General features: G+C 44.5%; 1 protein-coding gene across 2 annotated transcripts in view; it reads left to right on the top strand.

Moving 5' to 3' along the window:
* Positions 1 to 25,849, top strand: part of DHX34 (DExH-box helicase 34) — a 97,846-nt gene that overhangs the window by 51,690 nt on the left and 20,307 nt on the right. For both annotated transcript variants that reach the window (XM_073599016.1, XM_073599017.1), the window contains one exon: positions 11,815 to 11,944. In XM_073599016.1, the coding sequence (XP_073455117.1) occupies positions 11,815 to 11,944 (130 nt within the window). The remainder of the gene's footprint in view (positions 1 to 11,814; positions 11,945 to 25,849) is intronic.

The following is a 25,849-nucleotide window of genomic DNA, read 5'->3' on the forward strand; positions in this document are numbered from 1 at the left end:
GAGAGCATCCCAACCTGAAAAATCCGTGGATTTACCTGCCTGTCTCTCCTTCCTCGATGCACGTCTGTGTGGTGTCAGAAACAGCTGAGAGTTGCAATGCCTGGGGAGTTTAAATATATGTTGCTGGGGTGGGCGGAAGTGCCGTGATTGGGTGGACACAGTGAGGGGCGGTCTAGGGGAGGGAGGACATGAGGCATCTGTATGGATATCCCCCGGGCAGAGCGGCGCACGGTGTCACCCCCCCCAGCACGCTCCATGGTGTAAGGCGTCCAAGACAGGACAGAGGTAGGCGTGTGTGAGGACGCGTGGCTCAGCAGTGGGTGGAGCCAACGCGACGTGGAGTATTCCCCCATGCATCAGAGTCCCGCAGCTCATAGCTGGCGTGTCCGTTGTCATGGGAACCCATGACGCAGACTGCCAGAAAGGAGGGGGGGCCAGGCGCGCTCTAGTGAAAGCTCGCATCGACCTCCCCCGGGTGTGCCGAGTGAGAGGACACGCAGCCCAAACCTGGAAGAGAGGGGGGAGGATGGAAACAGGAGGAGAGTCAAAGGGGTGAGAAAAAGGAGTAAGAGAAAGAAGGACACAGCCGTCCGGAAGGGGGAGGGGAAGATTGAAAATGAAGAGAGAAGAAGGAAGAAATAAAATAAGTTAAATGAATAATAAGAATAAGTATAAACAATCAGGCACTTGGAAAATTCCAGTGTGACCGGGAGAGATCAATCCCACTGGATCCGACAAGGTCCTAGAATAACAAGACATGACTATTAGATTTACATGTTATGCAATATGCTACATCATACATTAGCAATGTTAAACTCTCCAACTTGGGCTATTGTCTTGTCTTTGCTATGTCACACAAGTTCTATAAGACGACCCAGAAAACGGGGGCGTGCTATTAAATAAGAGAATTTACACTGCCCAGTGATAATAAAGGATTGATATGTCATTAGTAAAAGAACACAGGGGGTCCAAACTGACAGTTAGAACATCAAGATTTAATCTATAAGGGGGGGAAAATCCAAAGTAAAAGAATTTTATTCTAACGATTCCCATTCAGATCCACCCGAGGAAAAGCCCTCCAGGAAAGGTCTGAAAGAGGTCGTACCATTGAGGCCAGGTGGCATAGTCTTATTCAAGCGAAAAATCCACCTTTGTTCAGCCTGCATTAATAGTTTGTTTGTGTCTCCCCCTCTTAGACCAGGGTGCATTCTGTCTAAGATCAAGAAGGAGATCTTGGGGGTGATTCCTTCATGTAGGTCTCTCACATGTCTCCCCAGTGGGGGCTCGGGTTGCTGGTCTGCATAGATAAATGATGTCGATAGGCACGTCGCCAAAAAGGCTGAATGGTTTTGCCTACATAGAAGCAGAAGCAATTGCATAAAAGGAGGTAGACTACATTGGTTGTCTGGCAATTTGCATAGTGTTTTGGACGATATCGTTCGCCATTAGGGAGTGTTATATTGCGTGTGGTGTTCATGAAACGGCAATAATTACACCCCCCACAGGTAAATGTACCTGGGTATTTGCACGGGTCCTGATGTCCACAGTCATGGTATTCACTGGACACCAAGTAATCTTTGAGCGATCTAGCTCTTCTGAAAGTGAAAGACGGGTGTTTACTCACATATAGGCCTATGGTAGGGTCCATAGAAAGAAGATGCCAGTATTTGCTGGCAATTTTTTTAAACGTTTCATGTTGATTGCAATATTTTAGTTATAATCGAAATCGGATTTTTCTTGGTGTTTTTCGAAGAGGGATTATAAAGCAATTCTTTCCTTGGTTTCAATATTGCCCAATTATAGGCCTTTTTGAGACATGATTTGGAGTAACCCCGCAAGAGTAGTCTTTCTCTCAAGAGATCTGCCTCTTTTTTGAAGGTTGTATCATCTGTGCAATTTCTCCGTGTCCTCAAATACTGACTAAAAGGAATAGATGCGATTAAGGGTGTGGGATGAAAACTGCTGGCATGTAGTATAGCGTTGCCAGCTTTTGGCTTCCTGTATAAACTACTACTGATACGACCCCTGTCATCCTTATGAATAGTTGCATCCAAAAACGTTATTGAGGAATTGTCAAAGATCATTGTAAAGTTCAGATTGAAGTTGTTTGTGTTCAAGCATTTTAGAAAGGGTTCAAGTTGGTCTTGTGGGCCGTCCCATATTAGGAAGACATCATCAATGAATCTGAGCCATAGGCTCACATTCCTCATGAAAGGGGCCAAGTCCTCAGATTGATTGATCATCTGCTCCCACTCCCCCAGGTACAGGTTGGCATACGATGGGGCACAAGAAGTCCCCATCACTACCCCCTGCACCTGGAGGAAGTGGGAGCCGTTGAAAGTGAAATGGTTGTGTTGAATATAATTCAATGAGTCCAGCAAAAACTCACTCATTTTGGAATTAAATCTATTATCTTGTAAGATAATATGTCGAATACAGCTCAGGCCCTTGCTATGGGGTATCGAGCTGTATAACGTCTCCACGTCGATTGCCAGCAAGGTCGACGTGGGGGAGATGGTCATTTCGTCCAAGATCTGAAGTAAGTGGAGAGTATCGCGGAGGTAACTAGGAAGATTAATCACAAATGGGCGCAAATGCCCATCGATAAAGGTGCTGAGATTCTCTGTTATTGAGCCAGTCCCAGACACTATAGGTCTGCCTGTTGGCCCTTTGACACATTTGTGCAACTTAGGTACAGTGTAAAATGTTGGAATTTTGGGTTGTTTAATTCTAATAAATTTCCATTCTGATTTGCTGATCACCTGTTGTTCAAAGGCGGAATCTACTAAGGAATAGAATTTTCCAAGTGCCTGATTGATTGTTTATACTTATTCTTATTATTCATTTAACTGTTATTTTATTTCTTCCTTCTTCTCTCTTCATTTTCAATCTTCCCCTCCCCCTTCCGGACGGCTGTGTCCTTCTTTCTCTTACTTCTTTTTCTCACCCCTTTGACTCTCCTCCTGTTTCCATCCTCCCCCCTCTCTTCCAGGTTTGGGCTGCGTGTCCTCTCACTCGGCGCACCCGGGGGAGGTCGATGTGCGCTTTCACTAGAGCATGCCTGGCCCCCCCTCCTTTCTGGCAGTCTGCGTCATGGGTTCCCATGACAACAGACACGCCAGCTCTACACTGTGGGACTCTGACGCATGGGGGAATACTCCACGTCGCGTTGGCTCCGCCCACTGCTGAGCCTCGCGTCCTCACACACGCCTACCTCTGTCCTGTCTTGGACGCCTTACATCATGGAGCGTGCTGGGGGGATGACACCGTGCGCCGCTCTGCCCGGGGGATATCAATACAGATGCCTCATGTCCTCCCTCCCCTAGACCGCCCCTCACTGTGTCCACCCAATCACGGCACTTCCCCCCCCACCCCAGCAACATATATTTAAACTCCCCAGGCATTGCAACTCTCAGCTGTTTCTGACACCACACAGACGTGCATCGAGGAAGGAGAGACAGGCAGGTAAATCCACTGATTTTTCAAGTTGGGATGCTCTCTGGGAATTTTTAAGTGTTTGCTTTCTATTGATATACACTATTTCCCCGATGTGCTCTATGTTTGCAGATAATTGTGGGCTCTTACCTGACTAGGGAACTTTATGCTCCCTTGAAATCCTGCCTACTTGATACTGGTTACTACTTACCTATCCTTCCCCTTTTGGCGTCCTGCTTTATGGATTGGGCTTCATGATTAGATCCTTTTCTACTCAAGTTCATCTCTTCTAGGTACGTGTCTAGGTTTTCATATTTATAATCCTTGGTGGGTCATATCATTCAACCTAAAAATCCCCCCCTTTCTTGAAAACGTTTCATTTATACTAGGTTTTTTTTTTTTTAATATTCTCATCAACGCTTTTTATCATTTTATATTCCAGTGGTACTGAACCCTCTATCATTTAGCCCTACCATTTGGGCTTTGATAAGCTTCTTACCGAAGGGGTGATGGTATCTGGTCTTTTGGGGATATCCTTTGTGAAGTAACCACAGCCCACCCTGGCATCTTACCTCTGTGACTTGCCTGTCATTTCTTTTCCCCTGGACTTTGGGTCTTGGACCCCTGTGTGGCCGTGACGGACGGCACCTTTTTCTACTGGATGCTGAGAATGTCCATGGAAACTTTCATATGAACTTGGGTGGTCAGTATATATTTTATATACACGTATCTAGAATCAACAAGTGTTGTAATCAATGTAAATGATTCATGCAATGTAAACTATAGACTCTCTGCTGTTTTTTGCTATGAAGGTTTTAGATATGTTTCTCCACTTACTCCTGCTCTGCTTCTGTTAACCTTTTAGAGGAAATAATCATCCTGACCAATTGTCGTTACCCTTGAAGAAGAGGTCAACCCTTTGCTTACCTCGAAACGTCGGGTTTTATGATTATTGGTATTCAATCTACCTGTATCATCACAATTGGTCTTTGTCTCCATAATTTTGTTTCCTCCTCATTTATATGCATCCATTTTAATTCATGTATTGTTAGGTCATGTCAATGATTTTTATATGGATATTTCAATAAATATAACAGTTTTTATATAAATTCTACCATTTCCTACCTTCATTAGAGGTGACCCTATGATAAAAGTCCCGTTAGAGCAGTTGCGCTCCTGTGGAGTGTGCTTTGGTTTTGTATGACTTTTTGTATGTACACAAAAGGACTATTTATCTCAAATATTGTTCACAAATCTGTCTAAATCTGTGTTAGTGAGCACTTCTCCTTTGCCAAGATAATCCATCCACCTCACAGGTGTGGCATATCAAGATGCTGATTAGACAGCATGATTATTGCACAGGTGTGCCTTAGGCTGGCCACAATAAAAGGCCACTCTAAAATGTGCAGTTTTACTGTATTGGGGGGGGGGGGGGGGGGGGTCTGAAAACCAGTCAGTATCTGGTGTGACTACCATTTACCTCACACAGTGCAGCACATCTCCTTCGCATATAGTTGATCAGGTTGTTGATTGTGGCCTGTGGAATGTTGGTCCATTACTCTTCAATGTGGGAAGGTGCTGGATATTGGCAGGAACTGGAACACGCTGTCATATACGCCGATCCAGAGCATCCCAAACATGTTCAATGGGTGACATGTCCAGTGAGTGTGCTGGCCATGCAAGAAATGGGACGTTTTCAGCTTCCAGGAATTGTGTACAGATCTTTACAACATGGGGCCGTGCATTATCATGCTGCAGCATGAGGTGATGGTCGTGGATAAATGGCACAACAATGGGCCTCAGGATCTCATCACGATATCTCTGTGCATTCAAAATGGCATGAATAAAATGCACCTGTGTTCGTTGTCCATAGCATACGCCTGCCCATACCATAACCCCACCAGCCCACTCGATCTACAACATTGACATCGGCAAACCGCTCGCCCACACAATGCCACACACCCTGTCTGCCATCTGCCCTGTATAGTGAAAAACGGGATTCATCTGTAAAGAGAACGCCTCTCCAAAGTGCCAGGTGCCATCGAATGTGAGCATTTGCTCACTCAAGTCAATTACGACGACAAACTGCAGTCAGGTTGAGACCCCGATGAGGACGACAACCATGCAGATGAGCTTCCCTGAGTTGGTTTCTGACAGTTTGTGCAGAAATTCTTTGGTTATGCAAACCGATTGTTGCAGAAGCTGTCCGGGTGGCTGGTCTCAGACGATCTTGGATGTGAAGAATGCTGGATGTGGAGGTCCTGGGCTGGTGTGGGTACACGTGGTCTGCGGTTTTGAGGCCGGTTGGATGTACTGCCAAATTCTCTGAAATGCCTTTTGGAGACAGCTTATGGTAGAGAAATGAACATTCAATTCAAAGGCAACAGCTCTGGTGGACATTCCTGCAGTCATCATGCCAATTGCACGCTCCCTCAAAACTTACGACATCTGTTGCATTGTGCTGTGTGATAAAACTGCACATTTTACTGTAGAGTGGCCTTTTATTTTGGCCAGCCTAAGGTACACCTGTGCAATAATCATGCTGTCTAATTACCATATTGATATGCCACACCTGTGAGGTGGATGGATTATCTCGCAAAGGAAAAGTGCTCACTAACACAGATTTAGACAGATATGTGAACAATATTTGAGAGAAATAGGCCTTTTGTGTACATACAAAAAGTCGTAGATCTTTGAGTTCAACTCATGATAAACAGGGGCAAACACAGAAGTGTTGCGTTTTATAATTTTGCTCAGTGTAATTTTGGTTTTGGGTTTAATACCACTTTAAGGGGAAGTGAGAAAAAAGTGAGGGAAAAAAGTATTTGATCCCCTGCTGATTTTGTACATTTGCCCACTGACAGAAATGATCAGTCTATAATTTTAATGGTAGGTTTATTTTAACTGTGAGAGACAGAATAACAACAAAAATAATTTAGAAAAACGCATTTCAAAAAAGTTATAAATTTGATTTGCATTTTAATGAGTGAAATAAGTATTTGACCCCTTCGCAAAACATGATTTAGTACTTGGTGGCAAAACCCTTGTTGGCAATCGCAGAGATCAGACGTTTCTTGTAGTTGGCCACCAGGTTTGCACATATCTCAGGAGAGATTTTGTCCCACTCCTCTTTGCAGATCCTCTTTGCAGATCCTCTCCAAGTCATTAAGGTTTTGAGGCTGACGTTTGGTAACTCGAACCTTCAGCTGCCTCCACATATTTTCTATGGGATTAACGTCTGGCTAGGCCACTCCAGGACCTTAATGTGCTTCTTCTTGAGCCACTCCTTTGTTGCCTTGGCCTTGTGTTTTGGGTCATTGTCATGCTGGAATACCCATCCACGACCCATTTTTAATGCCCTGGCTGAGGGATGGAGGTTCTCACCCAAGATTTGACGGTACATGGTCCAGTCCATCATCCCTTTGATGCGGTGAAGTTGTCCTGTCCCCTTAGTAGAAAAACACCCCCAAAGCATAATGTTTCCACCTTCATGTTTGATGGTGGGGATGGTGTTCTTGGGGTCATAGGCAGCCGTCCTCCTCGCCCTCGCCCTCCTCCTCCTCCAAACACACCTAGTTGTGTTGATGCCAAAAAGCTTGATTTTGGTCTTATCTGACCACAACACTTTCACCCAGTTCTCCTCTGAATCATTCAGATGTTCAATAGCAAACTTCAGACGGGCCTGTACATGTGCATTCTTGAGCAGGGGGATCTTGTGGACGCTGCAGAATTTCAGTCCTTCATGGCTTGGTATGTTACCAATTGTTTTCTTTGTATCTATGGTCCTACCTGGCTGGCAAGACCAAGTTCCAGTGTTCACAGTGATCCAAGGATCCCAATGGCACAAAACCCCTTCTAAAAGGAGGCGTACGGCAACGCCTGGGTCTTCCAAGAAAAATGGGTGAGATCTACTCCACTCTTTCTACCCTCTTCAATGATTAGTCTTCAAATATTATTATGCTCCTGGCCTACTAACTTCCTAGGTTTCCTTACTCTAGGGCCAGGGATTCTATCAGTTACCAGTAGTTCTTAAGGGACACCCTTCTCCTACAGTATCTTCAATGGTCTGGTACTGATTGTTCTCCATTCTTTCATACTGTTTATCTAATGTTTATATTCCTGTATTCTTTATGGCTTTTACCATTGTTGAAAGAGGTTAATACAGTTTGTTTTTATGTACTCATCACATGGGCCGTGTGCTGACGTGGCCCAATAACCCCTGTGTTGTATGTACTACATTTTATTGTTCCATGCCCCTATCCTTCTGGGGTTGGTGAGAATGAGAGGCCGCAATATCTATTTGACTGGACCTTCTGAGCTTTCCAGGGCTTCTCACCCTCTATACCCCCTCGGGGACCACCGTAGTAATTTGCATGAATGTCTTGTGCTCCCCTCAGGTGTTATAAATTTTATGTATTTGTTTTTCGTATGTGTTCATTGGATCCGATAGAGGTGTACCTTTTCAGCTTGCTGAGATGTTAGCGGATGATCATGAGCGTTTTATCTCTCAAGGGTTCTAGGCAACATCCAGGGCACATTGGTAAATGTATACTGTCCGAATTCTAACCAATCCACTTTTATGCCCCATATTTTGACAAAATTAACAGACCTGGCCCAGGGGGTCACTATCCTTGCGGGAGACATTAACATGCCATTTAGACCCTATTTGGATACCTCACAAGGCCGCTCTACAATTTCATTTAAACGTCTATCTTTTGTTAAAAAGAGATTCCATGACTCACAATTAGCAGATGCCTGGCGTCTGCTACATCCTAAAGTTAAGGACTATTCTTATTTTTCCAAAACACACCACTCATACTCGAGGATAGATAACCTCTTTATTGACCACTTTCACCTCCCTCTGCTGCGTTCTGCCTCCATTGGTATTGCATTTGTCTCAGACCATGCCCCTGTCTCCATTCAGTTGCCCCTTCCCTCTCTCCCTCCCCGCACCAATAATTGGAAGCTTAATGATTTACTCCTCTCTAACTCTGTAGACATTTCTCTAAATGTTCAATCTCATCTAAAATGGCGGAAACCTATTACAAACTTTTGACCAGATGGCATTACACTCCAATTAAGTTACATTGCATGTTCCCTTCCAACTCACTGTTGTTACATAGTAGGTGAGGTTGAAAAAAGACACACGACCATCAAGTCAAACCCATGTGTGTGATTATATGTCAGTATTACATTGTATATCCTGTATGTTGCGGTCATTCAGGTGCTTATCTAATAGTTTCTTGAAACTATCGATGCTCCCCGCTGAGACCACCGCCTGTGGAATGGAATTCCACATCCTTGCCTCTCTTACAGTAAAAAACCCTCTACATAGTTTAAGGTTAAACCTCTTTTCTTCTAATTTTAATGAGTAGCCACGAGTCTTGTTAAACTCCCTTCTGCGAAAAAGTTTTATCCCTATTGTGGGGTCACCAGTATGGTATTTGTATATTGAAATCGTATCCCCTCTCAAGCGTCTCTTCTCCAGGGAGAATAAGTTCAGTGCTCGCAACCTTTCCTCATAACTAATATCCTCCAGACCCTTTACCCTTTATTAGCTTTGTTTTTTTTTTTTTTCTTTTAATATGGGGTGGTGTTTGTGTGGGCCCCTAACACACATTCATACATATTAGGGCCAATTTATACAGGATCCAATTTACAGCATGTTTTTAGATTGTGGGAGGAAACTGGAAGAAACCCAGTTATTAGCTTTGTTACCCTTCTTTGTACTTGCTCCATTTCCAGTACATCCTGGTGCCCAGAACTGGACAGCATACTCCTAGGTGCAGCCGGACCAGAGTCTTGTAGAGCGGGAGAATTATCATTTTATCTCTGGAGTTAATCCCCTTTTTAATGCATGCCAATATTCTGTTTGCTTTGTTAGCAGCAGCTTGGCATTGCATGCCATTGCTGAGCCTATCATCTACTAGGACCCCCAGGTCCTTTTCCATCCTAGATTCCCCCAGAGGTTCTCCCCCTAGTGTATAGATTGCATTCATATTTTTGCCACCCAAATGCATTATTTTACATTTTTCTACATTGAACCTCATTTGCCATGTAGTTGCCCACCCCATTAATTTGTTCAGATCTTTTTGCAAGGTTTCCACATCCTGCGGAAAGAAGTTATTGCCCTGCTTAGCTTAGTATCGTCCACAAATACAGAGATTGAACTGTTTACCCCATCCTGCAGGTAGTTTATGAACAAATTAAATAGGATTGGTCCCAGCACAGAACCCTGGGGGACCCCACTACCCACCCTTGACCATTCTGAGTACTCCCCATTTATCACCACTCTCTGAACTCACCCTTGTAGCCAGTTTTCAATCCATGTACTCACCCTATGGTCCATACCAACGAACCTTATTTTGTAAAGTAAGGAGTTGTGCTGGAGGAATTGCGGGAATAATGCCTCTCATGCCCATATATGGTGGGACTGCCCCATAATCCGCCTGTACAGGTCATATGTACTTAACCTCATCAACAAGATCATAGGTCTCGCTCTTCCCTCTGATCCATGGACAATTTTCTTTCATGCCATCTCTGAACCAATCGCACCATATAAACGTTCCCTTATTCCACATGTTTTGAACACGGCCAAGGCCCTTATGCCTGCTTTATGGGGTGACCCAATGATTCCATCTCTGAGAAGCTGGCTACAAAAAATGTATGAAGTCTGTCTGTTAGAGGATCTCACCCACAGGACTAAAGACAACATTAGCCGTCATACAAAAATTTGGGCCCTTTGGTTCGAATTTAAAACCACTTCAGGATATAAAGACATCATGTAACCTTCCTCTACAGACCAACCAAATGATACTCCCTAACTTTCTAGGTTCTCAACTAGATTATTGCATTGTGGTCATTTCTGTTTTTTTATATGCTTTCCCAGACTAGAATGCTCCTTGGAACCAGCTACTATATCATTCCTTCCCCATTTTTCCCTTTATTCCACCTCTTTCCCCACTTTCCCTCCTATTCTCCTTTTTATGACATAATCCAAGCTATATACAGTGGATATTGTAGTGGAAACTAAAGTTTGTTACTGTTTACCCAGGCTTTTGACTATTACCATGCTTTCAACTTTTTCTTTTGAGTTACTTGCCCCTGCCGGTCTAAGGGTATTATCCACCTGACTTTGTACTTTTATATGTTCATCCATAATATGTGTACACTATTTGCGTCTTTCATTATTATTTTTCTGAAAAAAACATATTAAACAAAAAAAAAAAAAAAAAAAACGTATTTCACTTATTGAGATGCAAACCAATTTATAACTTTCTTTAAATGCGTTTTTCTGTATGTATTGCACAAGTAGCTTGTCAAAGAGCAATTACAGCAAGCCTTTTGCCACTGCATAGTTATTTCAGGTACAGTTATAAATTTAAAGAGTGGTCAATTTAAAGCGAAAGGTAACTATAATGAAATAGCTACTGGTAATATTCACCTCCAATATATTTAAAGTGTTCACTTTTTTTTCAGAAAAAATGAAAAGGGGAACTAACAGTGTATACCAGTGGTTCTCAACTCCTGTCCTCCGGACCCACTAACAGGCCAGGTTTGCAAGATAACTGAAATAGGTGATCTCATTTGCTGCTCAGTGATTACAGTATTCTAGTGTGCATCTCCCCAAGGTAATACTTAAAATCTGGCCTGTTAGTGGGTACTGAGGACGGGAGTTGAGAACCACTGCTGTACACCCTCCCCACCCTCAGTCCCTGCTGCATTTACCTCCATGGATGGCGAGCTGTCAGTGGCCACATAGTTGATGCAGTGGTCCAGGGATTTGAAATCCCCTCTTTTTTTTTTTTTTCCTCTTCTTTCTGCAGCGCTTCTTGGACAGATCACAATGATGCTCTGTAATACCGCTGACCAATCAGAATTGCTCTGACATGTCCTGAAAGCACTGCAAGGAGAAGAGCGGGGATTTCAAATCCCTGGGCCGCTACACTGACTTTATAGGCACTGACAGCCTAGCTTCCACAGTGGGGGGCTGTATGGTTTTCACCTTTTTCATTTTTTATGAAAAGGTAAACTAACCTTTTAAAAATATTCATGCCTAGCAAATGAGATATTTGATATTGGTTAATATTCTTTCAGCATTTTGGTTTAGCTTAGTTGCCACATAAGCTAATGGGGAGTACAAAACGAAAGTTGTCAAGTCCTCCTGCAGGAAATGTGCCCATTCTACTGTCTATTTCCACATAATGCCATCCACATTTTATATGCTAATAACTGTCTCAGGCTTTTTCAGTTTAAAAAAAGTATATTAAAAACATTTATACAACAACTTTATGAGTTTTTCTTAGTATGAGTTTTAAGTACTTTCTATCTTGAAGTTCGCAGTGTGTGGCAATTACAGTTCATGTTTGTTTCATGCAGAGTGCTGCTGATTTGTACAGTGACTGTTTGCGCACATTCTGGACTTGTCCTCGCTGTGGCCTATACATGCCATTTACACCTCTAGAACGCATGGCACATCAAAACAGCTGTACAGAGGAAGAGAATACTGGTAAGTTGATATCGGAGAATCTGTTTCAGTTTTGAACAATTGTTGAATCACATGCTGATAAATTATATTTCTGTGAGATCTTCTCTTCAAGTTTTTTCAGGCTTTCTGGTTCTATGCAACTGCATCCATTGTGTGAAGTGAGTCACTTGCTGCTTCATACCAAGAAACACTCAGTATTTTCTTCACTGCTAGCAGGTAACAGCATGGCGAAGGGGTAAAGGTAAGTATGTGATGCTGGCAGCAGAGGACACACCTCTGGAAGCGTTAGATAGCAGTGGTGGTTGCAGCTCAGAAAGAGTGACGATTTAACGTACTGCTCACTGGAAAGGTAAGTATTCATCATCTTTTTAGCAACCGGCTTCATTTAAAGAAGAACTCTCATTGCGTTGGTTTTTTTTAACTTTTACTTAATCCCAAAGTGGACCAATTGCATATACAGTGGATATAAAAAGTCTACACACCCCTGTTAGAATGTCAGGTTTCTGTTATGTAAAAAAAAAAAAGACAAAAATAATTTCAGAACTTTTTCCACATTTTAATATGATCTATAAACTGTAATGAACTCAGTTGAACAACAATTTGGGTGGAGGGAAGTAAATAAAAAAAATAAAATAATGTGGTTGCATAAGTGTGCACACCCTTTAACTAATACTTTGCTGAAGCACCTTTTGATTTTATTACAGCACTCAGTATTTTTGGGTACGAGTCTAATCAGCATGGCACATCTTGACTTGGCAATGATAGAAAAGTTTTTTTTGGGGAGGACAGGGGCGGCCATCGCTATCTACTACTCAGTACTAGTGGTTCACATGTGATGGTGTCATTTCCTCACATTTGTTGTTTGATTTTATTGTCTGGCACTCTTGTTCCAATATCTTTCTATAGCTGTCTTCCCAGGCCCGTGTATGCCCCCTGTGGCCACACAGAACCCCCTTCACGGCGATTTGTGGACTGTCTTGGTGTGTGCTTCTTGGGGTCTCTCTGAGCCATTCTGATCACTGATGATCTGTATTATCTCCTGAAGAAGCCATTGATGGCGAAACATGTAGGGACGTGATATTAATCAGTGACTACTATATGGATACATTGGCCAGTATAACAGTCTGTATATTCATTCACTCATTGCAATTTTGCAAGTTCCTTTTTTGTATATGTGGCACCATCATAATCCCCCAAAAAAACCCCATTTCTATCATTCCTACTACTGTAAAGGGATGAGGTGCCGGTACTTTTAGGGTGACTCAATCCACCCCTTTTTGACTTGGCAATATTTACCCACTCATCTTTGCAAAAACAATCCTACGTGGTTCCTTGTCCTAAGAAACTTCTTGCAGAATATCGAGGAATCAAAAAAACAAACAAAGAAAAGGAAACATACGTGTTGATCTTGTGATCAAACGCAAAGGTTTGCCTGAATTGGGCTTGTAGGTTCGTCGGTGACAGATCGTTCCCTGTTATTCACATTTTGAGTCACGCAAGAGGTTATCAGGGAAAGTTGAGAAGAAAAGAGAAAGGGGAAGAAAAGAGAAAGGAGTGAGTGTTGTAGGATATGAAGGCACCAGAGAGATACCTGGGGGTAGAGTGGTTATAATCTGTTAAAGATTTTGTGGGAGGTTGTGTATATAGGTTTTCGAGGGTTCCCATACTGTGTCGTGCTTTTCTGTAGTGGACTCGAATACTGACCGTTTTTCTTGTACCATCACCCACAATATTTTTTCCTTTTAACCGCAGCTGGGGACACTGTAGGCTGTTTCCAAGCTCGGGCTATCATGATTTTAGTACCCAGTAAAATTAAATGAATGAGTGTCCAAAGAGGCTTGGGACAACCCACAGGACTTCCGTTCAGTAGAGCAATCTCAGGGGTTTTTGGTACAGGTATACCAGTCACTTTATGTAACAAGGAAAAGACCTTGTTCCATAGACCCCGACTATGGGGATACTCCCACCATATGTGGTATAGGGAACCAGTCAGCCCACAACCTCTAAAGCATAGTGGGGAAGAGCCTGGGAAAATCTTAGCCAGTCGTAGGGGTACGTTATACCAACGCGTGATTATTTTGGCATTTGCCTCTATAAGTGCGACATTGGATATGCCCTTAAAGGCTTTCTGGAATTTGGAGAACCACGTGTTTTCGTTCCAAGAGACCTGAAGATCTTGTTCCCATCCCAGTGCATATGATGGCTTCTCGGTATTCTCCATAAGTGAGGCGTAAATCTTAGAAATACCTCCCCTCTGATCCATGACCCCAGAGCACCATTGTTCGTATGCTGTTATATGCAGAGGTTCAGGTTTTGTGGTCCACAATGATAAGATAAAGTGTCGGATTTGATGTAAATGAAATCTTTCGGAGGGTGGTATATCCAGGTTTCTACTGCAATGGCCTGCCGTAAGAGGACCCACGTGAGAGAGGAAGTGACCAATATGGAATAATCCCCTGTTTGTCCACCACTGAAACACCCTGATATCTTGACCTGTGGAAAAGCTGGGGTTATTAAATATGTGCGCTAGGGGCTGAAGCTCAGATATAAGATTGGGAGATTTGTATAAGAAGTCACAAAGGGCCATGGAATGCGATAAGGTAGGGACCATTATAGGGGGTCTGTGTTTATGTGGGGTCCAAGCTAGGTAGTCAATAGTGTGTAATGGGATAGCTTGCCTCTCCATGTCTACCCAATCTGGCCTACTACCCTGGGAATATATGACCAAAAATTGGGATAATTGGGCTGCTTGGTAGTATCTCCATAGGTCCGGCAGACCCAGTCCCCCTTGTGTGCGTCTTCTAAGGAGCATGCTTTTAGGGCAGCGATATCCCTTATTACACAAAATGAATCGTATTATCTGGGATTTAAATTTTTTCAAAGGAGGTCTCAGGATCGGGATGGGTAGGGATCTGAATAAGTAAAGGATCCTGGGAAAAAGTGTAATTTTCACTGCATTTATTTTGCCTAACCAGGACAGATTACCCCTTCCCCAACATGCTAGATCTTCCTTCAGCTTTTTATACATGGGGGGGTAATTGGCATTGTATAGTAGGTCCATGTTCCCAGGCAAATTCAAAGTGGTTTTTGAGACGCTCTACCATAAGTGTCAGGGTGGTGACATTCAGAGCCTCTGATTTGGTCATGTTTTATCTCTCAACCCTGAGACTTTGCTAAATTCCTGGAGGAGTTTGAAAAGATTGGGGGTGGATATGAGTGGGGAAGTAATGAAGAGCAGCAGATCATCGGCAAACAGGGCGCATTTGTGTACATGGGGCCCGCATTTAAGCCCATGTATATCTGAGTGGTTTCTTATAGCGGTGGCTAGGGTTTCAATTGCTATGGCAAAGATGATGGGAGAAAGGGGGCATCCCTGTCTTGTGCTTCTGTGTATCGAGAAAGGGTTTGAATAGTGGCCCTGAAGTTTGACTTGGGCGCTCGGGTTGGAGTATAAATTCCTTAGTAATTGAATGAAGTTAGGGTCAAACTCCCATCTGCGTAGCACTTCAAATAGGTAAGGCCACTCTATAGTGTCAAACGCTTTTTGCACATCCACCGAGTAGAAATCCCCCCATCCCATTTTGATTTCAGCAGGGAGATGACGTCTACTGCTCTGCGGATCTGATCGGGACCCTGCCTCCCTGGAATGAAGCCCACCTGGTCCTTGTGAATGTCGCCCCCTATAAACTCTGAAAGTCTATTGGCCATTATTTTGGTCATTATTTTGAGATCATTATTGATCAATGAAATGGGTCTATAGTTACTCACTTCAGAACTATCTTTGTTCGGCTTGGGGATAACAGACACATAAGCCAGGTTGGCGGAGCTGTCAAGAGTAGAGCTGCCCTGGAGGGCGTTGTAAAATCGCGTTAACTGGGGGGCTATCATTGTTGCAAATGTTTTGTAGTAACCGGTGGAAAATCCATCCGGGCCTGGGGCTGAGACCCTCTTGAGGTGTTTATTTACTCCTAAAACTTCTGAGTCTGTAATGAGTTCATCAAGCTGCTTGCCATGTTCCTGTTTTAATGTAGGAAGAGGGATGTCATCTAGGAAGTCATGGAGAATATGGGGTCTGAGAGTCACCTTAGATTTGCATAAGTCTGCGTAGAAATCTTGAAATGCTGTCATGATCCGTTTCTGGTTTTGTGTAAGCGTGCCAGTGGCATCGCGTACTTTAGGGAAGGAGAAAGTCCTGGGCTTGGGTGTCAGTTTTGAAGCCCAGTTTTTTGTAATATATTGTTTAGGCTATGTCTTGTGCGTATGCGCGTGCAACTTTTTACATGTGACGTACATCTGGATGCCATATGCAATTGAATTGACTTTTTCATTTTAACCCCAATCTGTCAACTGCTTCATCTAAAGTCCCAATGTGCTTCCCTTTTTTTCTTTCCTGAACTTGGGATGGAGGCACCACCTTGCCCCTCATTTAAAGTCCCATAATTTCCCATTGCTACGCATTAGGGATGGAGGCAGTTGACAGTAATATACAGTTCTTTGCAACATATTGTTGCAATTCTGGGGGTACTTGACACACTCCAGCATGGTGGGTGTGGAGGTCTACTCCCGGGCTATGTTTTGTTCGAGACACAGAGCTGCGATGCACTCTGCGCGCCCCCCTTTCCCCCCTCCCCCCACTTCCTCCCTCACACATGCAGACGCCACAGCTCTGGGAAGCTCCTGTCCCAAGCACACAAAGGTAACACTTAGTGGTTCCCTTATGTATAACTTTACTCCTCCTACTCCTAGTGTTAGCAATATTGGTCTATCTTAGTGGACTTTCTATCCATTTCAGATACACAGCCATGACTCTGACCTGTTTTTGCCATATTGTGGGAGTGATGGTCTGTGCTCTGAGGATGATGCCCGTGCGTGCCTGTCCTATGTTGGACCCTTTGCCACCTCAGCACCGGGGGAGAACAACCCCTCTAGCCCGGCTTCTACTCTACACCACAGCTGGGTACGTTAGTGTAAGTATCCAGAAACCGACTTACTGTCCTTTCTGGTTGCATCTAGTTCATTTTCTGATACTCACTCACATACTTTGTTATTTACAGACATCCTATTGCATCCCCTGAAGAAGTGTATTCACAGAAACGCGTCGGGCATCATGGATGCAGCTACCCTTGCTTTAATAGGATTCTACTTAGATTTACGCTTTTATGAATTTATACTTACCTCTTACATTGTGTTGTCATGTGCCTCCCATTTTTGCATATGTATTCCGTTCATGAAATTCGTCATTTTAATTCATTGCTCAGATGTCATGCTGATTGTTGTATACGCACGTATTTATGCAGGTTTTATCTTGTGTGGATGCTCGTGCAACCTTTTACATATGCTGTACATCTGGATGCCTTATGTAATAAAATTGACTTTTTTATCTCATCCCCAATCTGTCAACTGCCTCATTTAAAGTCCCAATGTCCTCCCCTTTTTTCTTTTAGTTTTTAAGCCAGACCGGGCCCGATCTTATCTTTGTGGAGATAAAAGCGAGCATTGGACCATCAAAGGCTTTTTTCTGCTAAGAGTGGTCAGCGCTAAGTTTAGGGCAACTCTACTGGATTCCAACAGGGCTCGTGAAGCATTAGTGGGATTACACCTGTGTGCTTTGGAGAGAGTCTGGAAATCCTGTTCCAGTTTGACTAGGTCAGCTAGTCTTTCCCTTTTGAGTTTAGTGGAGATTTGGATTATTTTGCTCCATAGTACCGCTTTATGTGCGGCCCAGAGCGTTACAAAGGAGACCACACCAATGTCATTGACCGTAAAAAACTCTTTAATTTCTTTGTCTATTATGGTGCATTGGACCGGATCGCTCAGCAGCGATTCATTCAATCGCCAACGAAAAGTACCATCTGACTCGGACGTATTCATGAGTTCAAGTAATACAGCCGAGTGATCAGACAATGGTGAGTCCCTGATGACCGCTGTAGTGGCCTGGGGGATAGAGGAAGCATTTACAAAAATGTGGTCAATCCTCACTAAGGTTTGGTGGGGTGCTGAGTAATGGGTATAGTCCTTCGTCAAAGGATTAAGTTCTCTCCAAATGTCCACTAAGCTCTGGGTGTGTAGGGTTTTGGCTATCTTTAGGCTCTGTTTAGGGGTCGGAGCATTCTAGAGTGGCCGTTTTCTGATTTATCTAGCATTTGGTTCAAAGCTACGTTCAAATCACCCCCCCATGACTATTGTACCTACTAAGTGTGGGGACAGGGTGTCTAGCATAGAGGCAAAAAACCTGGCCTGATGTCGATTCGGGTGTATATGGTCCCCTTCACAGAGCCTGATAAGAGGATATATCTACCCTCGGGGGTCCCGAATAACCTCCTTGGTAGAGAAGGTGACAGTTTTAGACAAGAAGATGCCCACCCCTCTAGTTTTGCCTTCGGCGTTTGCCAGAAAAAATTGTGGGAATCGGTTGTGGACAAACAAGGGATTATATGACCGGGGGAAGTGAGTCTCCTGAAGTAGGAGTACCTCTGTTTGCTGAGTTGATGCGTTTTTGGAAATATTTCCGTCGCTTCAGTGGGGAGTTCAGGCCTTGTACATTATGGGAAGCTATTCTAATGGATGAAACCTGTTCGTCATGTGGTGTCATGGATCAGAGGGGGTGTAAAAAGCGTCACTGAGCGGAGACCTACCTTCCACCATGTAATTTCAGTCGGGAACCACTGCGGATCCAGTAAGGAGAATACCCCTCTTCTGGAGCCCCAATTCATGGATCTTCTCTGGTGTCTGGAAAAGTAAAGGTAAGGGTAATTGGAGAGTGAGAAAGGAAAGGAAAAAGAGAGAAAGAAATTGAAGGTAAAGTTATGGTGGATGAACGAGAAGGTTGTGATGTGCCAACATCTCAGACCTTCCCTGGACCTGTAGGAGAGGGGTAGTGTCGACCACTCCCCCTCCTGTCAAGTCCTAACTAAGGTGTCCGCCTAAGAGGCAGATCAACTACTACCTCCGCGCAGGGAGCATGCCTACACGCGGGGGCAGAGGGAGGCGCACTACGTCCACTTCGGCTCCGCCGACCACCTATATAGTCTATGTATATGGAAGGGGGAAAAAACATGTTACAACAGTTTATGTCTTTGCAGAAATGAAGTCCCCCTCCCAGGTGAAGCTCCACCCTAGGATGAGCCCACAAGGGAAGACCCGCCCCCTAAAGGGACAACGTCCGCCCCCCGGGCTCCCCGAGTGTGGAGCGTCCAAAGAGCAATATAACAAGATTGTGCTCAACTAATAAACAGAATAAAACGTGAGCTATAATCCATGTCAACAAGAACTATGTAAAACGAATGAGTATAATAAAGATAAGGGACCATAAACCGTGAGGACACCCACCAAGCAATCACATCCTTTATCAAAGAAATTATCCCGAACATCCAGGATCATCGTTTGGAGCTGGATAGGACTCATAGAGCTCTTCAACCCCCTCGCTCGGATGAACTGCCCAGAGATGTGGTGGTTAAACCACACTTTTATGGGGTCAAGGAAGAGGTCATGCGCAGGGCCAGAAATGCGGAGCAACTTGAATTAAGGGTCATCCGTTCAAATTTTCGCAGACCTCTCCCCTCTCACCATTCAACGCTGGAGAGCCCTGAAACCTCTACTACAAATCTTGCAACAAAAAACTATTAAATACTGGTGGTAATTCCCCTTTCGCCTGTCGTTCGCCTTCAAAGATAAAACTTATGGCTTCTCTTCACTCCATGAAGTGGAACGACTGATGGTACACTTGGGTCTTATAGCTCTGGACTCTTCATCTAATGTGAGCCAAAAGAATGCAGGACTGGCTAAACGACCACCGCTGCAGAGCCCGATCGCTCCAGCCTGGAAAAAGCAGCATTCCAAGCGTTCAAAGGAATCCCACCCAACGTAATCAAGGGGGACTCATATCCTCACTAACTTTCCACATTTACTTATGCTGTTACCCTCTTGGACAACTGGCACATGCACACCACATGTGAGTACAATTGCGCAGTCGTGCGATGTGTCTCCCAAACAAAATTGATGTCCTTTTTTACCCACAAATAGAGCTTTCTTTTGGTGGTATTTGATCACCTCTGTGGTTTTTATTTTTTGCGCTATAAACAAAAAAGTAGCGACACTTTTGAAGAAAAGGCATTATTTTTTACTTTTTGCTATAATATCCCCCAAAAAAATATAAAAAAACATTTTTTATCCACAGTTTAGGCCGATACGTATTCTTCTACATATTTTTGGTAAAAAAAATCGCAATAAGCATTTGATTGGTTTGCACAAAAGTTATAGCGCCTACAAAATAGGGGATAGTTTTATGGCATTTTTATTAATTTATTTTTTACTAGTAATGCCGGCGATCAGCAATTTTTATCGTGACTGCAACATTATGGCGGACAGATCGGACACTTTTGGTGCGATTTTGTGACCATTCACATTTATACAGCGATCAGTGCAATTAAAAATGCATTGATTACTGTGTAAATGGGACTGGAAGTGAAGGGGTTAACCACCAGGTGGCTCTGTAGGGGTTAAGTGTGTCCTAGGGAGTGATTCTAACTGGGGGGGCTATGTGTGATACGACACTGCTCACCGCTCCCGATTAAAGGAGTGATCAGTGTCACTAGGCGGAACGAGGAAATGCGTGTTTACATCAGCATTTCCCTGTTCTTCCTCCCTGTGAGACGGTCGCGGGTATCCCCGTGGAAATCGAGTCCGCGGGACCTGTGATTACACTCGCGGTGCTCGCAGTGGGCGTGCGCGCGCCCGCAAACCTCTTCTTAACCAGCAACATACAGGTACGTTAATCTGCCTGTATGTGCCCTTCTGCCGACGTATATCGGCGTGAGCCGGTCGGCAAGCGGTTAAGTGCACGTAACCTTTTTTTTATATCCAAGAATTTTGGATCTCTGCCTCTGCACCTCTGCTGAGAAATCCGGGAACAAGGATACTTTTGCATTGTCCACTTTCAGGACTCCAGCTGACCGAGCTTGAGATAGGACAGCATCACGATCTTTGTAATTCAGGAGACGAAACAAAGAGGGACGTGGTGGGGGCCCCCTGCGGTGGCGGATGGGCAGGTACCCTATGGGCCCTCTCCACTGCAAACATTGGTGAAAACGCATCTTAGCCAAAGATAGCAAGGAGCCAGGTCTCAATTAAGCTACCGGGTTTTTACCCTCCACCCATTCAGGTGTGACCACCGCCCGCATATTATTGTGGCGCAGGCAGTTCTCTATGTCCTCCAACCGAGATGCGCTGGCAGAGGACACAGATTGCACATGTCTGACATCTCTCTGCAGAGGTTGCCACTTGTCCTCTAAGGTACTGAGGAGTCCCTCCAGTGCACAGGTGCTTTCCCACAGTTTCTGCATATCATGTCGGATCAGTGAGATTTCCACTTTCATGCCCTTCATCTCCCCTATTAAGTCAGTGATAGAAGAACTGCAGTTGGTAACAGCAGTGAATATATCCCTTCGTGTGGGCTCTGAGTCAGTGTCAGCTTGCTGTGATGCCGCCGCCATATTGGAAGCCTGGGGTATATTACTCGCATGTCTGTGAGCCTGTGTCTCAGCCAGGAGCCGGGGGATACCACCCAGGGATCCCAGGTCAGTATCCAGAAACTCCTCATCAGGATCAGGCAGCCGGAACATTGGGGGATCCTTAGGTAGATTGTTTTTGGCGAAGAGACGTTGTGCGGCCTCCTTTGCCGAGCGTGGCGGCAGGCCGCCATCATGTCTAGGAGTGTCAGGAGGAATCCGGTTCCCTGTCCGTGTCTAGCCATCGCGGGATGGCGATATTGCAGGCCAGAGGTAGTGGTGTAATTGGTGGCATGGAGGATGTGTGTCCCTGGTCCAGGCGAGGAAGGATGGCGGTGCTATTAGGAAGATTAGGCAGGATTCTCGGCGGAGCTTGTTCCAGCGCATCTTACAGCATGCCACACGTGACGCACCTCAACAAACTCCAGGCGCCCAGTTGCCATTGCTGCTGCCCGAATGCCTCCCACACCCTGCACCTATGCCTGAAAACATTGATTGTGATCTTGATTGTGATTGTTACATATCGCCGTGCAAACTGGAATAAGAGCAATAATTCTAGCACCAGACCACCTTTGTAACGCTAAACTGATGACTTATAGGGGTTCTTTAAAGCGTTGTGTATGGAAAATATAGGGTACTGACATGTTTGACATGTTGGATATCTATTTACTCGGTGCAACCTCGGTTTTTATATTTTACCAAAAAATTGGTAATTGTGTTTTCGTGCCCCCTAAAATTAAAAACCTTTTGCGGTAATATTGTGTGACATAAAAAATTGGAACTACCACAATTTTATTCACTAGGGCAGTGGTCCTCAAACTTTTGAAACAGGGGGCCAGTTCACTGTCCCTCAGACTGTTTGGGGGTCGGACTATAGTTTAAAAAAAAATATGAACAAATTCCTATGCACACTGCACATATCTTATTATGCAGAATGCTGGGTTCAGTAGTGCGTTGTGCTCAGAATGCATGGTTCATAAGTGTATTGCACCCAGAATGCAGGGTTCAGGGGTGCACTGTGCTCAGAATGCAGGGACCCTGCCCATAACGGTGTCCTCTGCCCCCTTCACGTCACCCCCCCCCCCCACACACACACACACACACACACACACACACACACACACACACACACAAACACACACACAAACACACACAGTGGTGTCCTCTGCCCCCCCTTTCCCTCTCATAGCAGTGTCCTACCTCACAGCTGAGAGCAGAAGGCAGTTCTGGACAGAGGCCGGAAGCGGGAGCCAGCAGAGTGACTTTCCATATTAGCAAGCTGGTGATTGGTTGCCCTGTTTCCTAGCAACCAATCACCTGCAGCTTAACTTCAAAAGGTAATTTGGGCAGTCCTCCTCCTGCCCTTTGTCCTGAGCTAAGCTGTGTCCTGCTCTCCGCTATTCACTGATGACAGCGGTGGAGGAGGCTTGCGAAAATTTATTGGAGGACCCATGGTAGGGCCGGCCCTAATGGGCGGGCCGGGTAAATGACCTTGGTGGGCCATAGTTTGAGGACCCCTGCTCTAGGGTGTCTGCTTTCAGAAAATATATAATGTTTGGGGTTTTATGTGTATAAAAACGGCTCTGGCAGTGAAAGGGTTAAAGGAGAAGTTCACCTTCAGGAACATGTTACATGTTCCATGTTCCACCTGTAAGATTTGGTTCCTATAATTTTTTTTTTTCAGCTGGTTCCTAGATTCAAAGCAAATTTGTCAAGCCCTGTGTGTGTATGTGTGTATATATGTGTATACAGTGGGGACGGAAAGTATTCAGACCCCCTTAAATGTTTTGCTCTTTGTTATATTGCCGCCATTTGCTAAAATCATTTAAGTTCATTTTTTTTCCTCATTAATGTACATACAGCACCCCATATTGACAGAACACAGAATTGTTGACATTTTTGCAGATTTTTAAAAAAAGAAAAAAACTGAAATATCACATGGTCCTAAGTATTCAGACTCTTTGCTGTGACACTCATATATTTAACTCAGGTGCTGTCCATTTCTTCTGATCATCCTTGAGATGGTTCTACACCTTCATTTGAGTCCAGCTGTGTTTGATTATACTGATTGGACTTGATTAGGAAAGCCACACACCTGTCTATATAAGACCATAAGACCTTACAGCTCACAGTGCATGTCAGAGCAAATGAGAATCATGAGGTCAAAAGAATTGCCTGAAGAGCTCAGAGACAGAATTGTGGCAAGGCACAGATCTGGCCAAGGTTACAAAAATGTTTCTGCTGAACTTAAGGTTCCTAAGAACACAGTGACCTCCATAATCCTTAAATGGAAGATGTTTGGGACGACCAGAACCCTTCCTAGAGCTGGCCGTCTGGCCAAACTGAGCTATCGGGGGAGAAGAGCCTTGGTGAGAGAGGTAAAGGAGAACCCAAAGATCACTGTGGCTGACCTCCAGAGATGCAGTCGGGAGATGGGAGAAAGTTGTAGAAAGTCAACCATCATTGCAGCCCTCCACCAGTCGGGGCTTTATGGCAGAGTGGCCTGACAGAAGCCTCTCCTCAGTGCAAGACACATGAAAGCCCGCATGGAGTTTGCTGAAAAACACCTGAAGGACTCCAAGATGGTGAGAAAGAAGATTCTCTGGTCTGATAAGACCAAGATAGAACTTTTTGGCCTTAATTTTAAGCGGTATGTGTTTAGCAAACCAGGCACTGCTCATCACCTGTCCAATACAGTCCCAACAGTGAAGCATGGTGGTGGCAGCATCATGCTGTGGGGGTGTTTTTCAGCTGCAGGGACAGGACGACCGGTTGCAATCGAGGGAAAGACAAATGCGGCCAAGTACAGGGATATCCTGGACGAAAACCTTCTCCAGAGTGCTCAGGACCTCAGACTGGGCTGAAGATTTACCTTCCAACAAGACAATGACCCTAAGCACACAGCTAAAATCATGAAAGAGTGGCTTCACAACAACTCCGTGACTGTTCTTGAATGGCCCAGCCAGAGCCCTGACTTAAACCCAATTGAGTATCTCTGGAGAGACCTAAAAATGGCTGTCCACCAAGGTTTACCATCCAACCTGACAGAACTGGAGAGGATCTGCAAGGAGGAATGGCAGAGGATCCCCAAATCCAGGTGTGAAAAACTTGTTGCATCTTTCCCAAAAAGACTCATGGCTGTATTAGATCAAAAGGGTGCTTCTACTAAATACCGAGCAAAGGGTCTGAATACTTAGGACCATGTGATATTTCAGTTTTTCTTTTTTAATAAATCTGCAAAAATGTCAACAATTCTGTGTTTTTCTGTCAATATGGGGTGCTGTGTGTACATTAATGAGGAAAAAACTTAAATGATTTTAGCAAATGGCTGCAATATAACAAAGAGTGAAAAATTTAAGGGGGTCTGAATACTTTCCGTCCCCACTGTATATGTAGGAAGGCCAGTATGGTGGCCTGAATTTATGGGAGGAGCCCGGGGGGTATTTAACCAGCCCGCTCGCCTGTGGTCTTTGTCGGTTTCCTGTGCGCGGTACGTCACGTCACTAGACTCTTCCAACTCATTGGCGTTCGTGAGTTGCGCATCCGAAATTTCAGCGGCTTTCGGTTCCCGTTCGCAGTTTCTGAGAGGCTTCCATTCCCGTTCGTAGTTTTTCGTACAAACGTGTCTGGCAGGGCTGTCGCAGGTAGGGTTTCGTTGACATTTCTTCATTTCATGTATCAACATTTGCTAGATACCGTGAGTTGCTCAAACCCCGATACGGAACTTACGACATTTGTTAAGAAACCCTGCATGTAGCCGTAGCACTCCGCAACCGATTCGTGCCTCTATCATTTCTAAAACATTTTTCATTCATTTTTACGTACCTCACTCTGATTTGAATCCAGTTGGGTCCGCTTCGCACCTGTTTCTCCAGCCGTGTCTCAGTTGTTCTTGTCTCAGGTTTTATACCATGCTCCACAGTCCGGTTCGTTATCAGTCGCAATTACGGCACACAGATTCGTGCCTCTGTCATGGCTTATCATTTCACCACCATGTACCACGCTCCGATTCGAATCTAGTCGCATTCGTGATGCACTGATTCGTCCTGGTGTGCCCCAGTTGTTATTTGGGCTCATTTCAGTACATGCTCCAGAGTCCGGTTCGTTGTCGGTCGCAGTTTACGGCTCACCGATTCGTGCCTCTGTCATGAGAAATCATTTCACTGTCATGTATCACATTCCGATTCGAATCCAGTCGCATCCCTGATGCAACGATTCATTCTGGCGTGCCCCAGGTATTTTCGGCCACATTTCAGTACATGCTCCAGTTCGTTGTCAGTCGCAGTCGCAGCATGACCGATTCGTGCCTCTGTCATGGCACGTGCCTCTACCATGACAAATCATTTCATTTATTTCATCATTTTACTGTCACATACCGCGCCCCGGTTCAAATCCAGTAGCATCCGGGATGCACCGATTT

The sequence above is a fragment of the Aquarana catesbeiana genome, linkage group LG09 (genome assembly GCF_042186555.1).
Source record: "Aquarana catesbeiana isolate 2022-GZ linkage group LG09, ASM4218655v1, whole genome shotgun sequence".
Classification (NCBI taxonomy): Eukaryota; Metazoa; Chordata; class Amphibia; order Anura; family Ranidae; genus Aquarana; species Aquarana catesbeiana.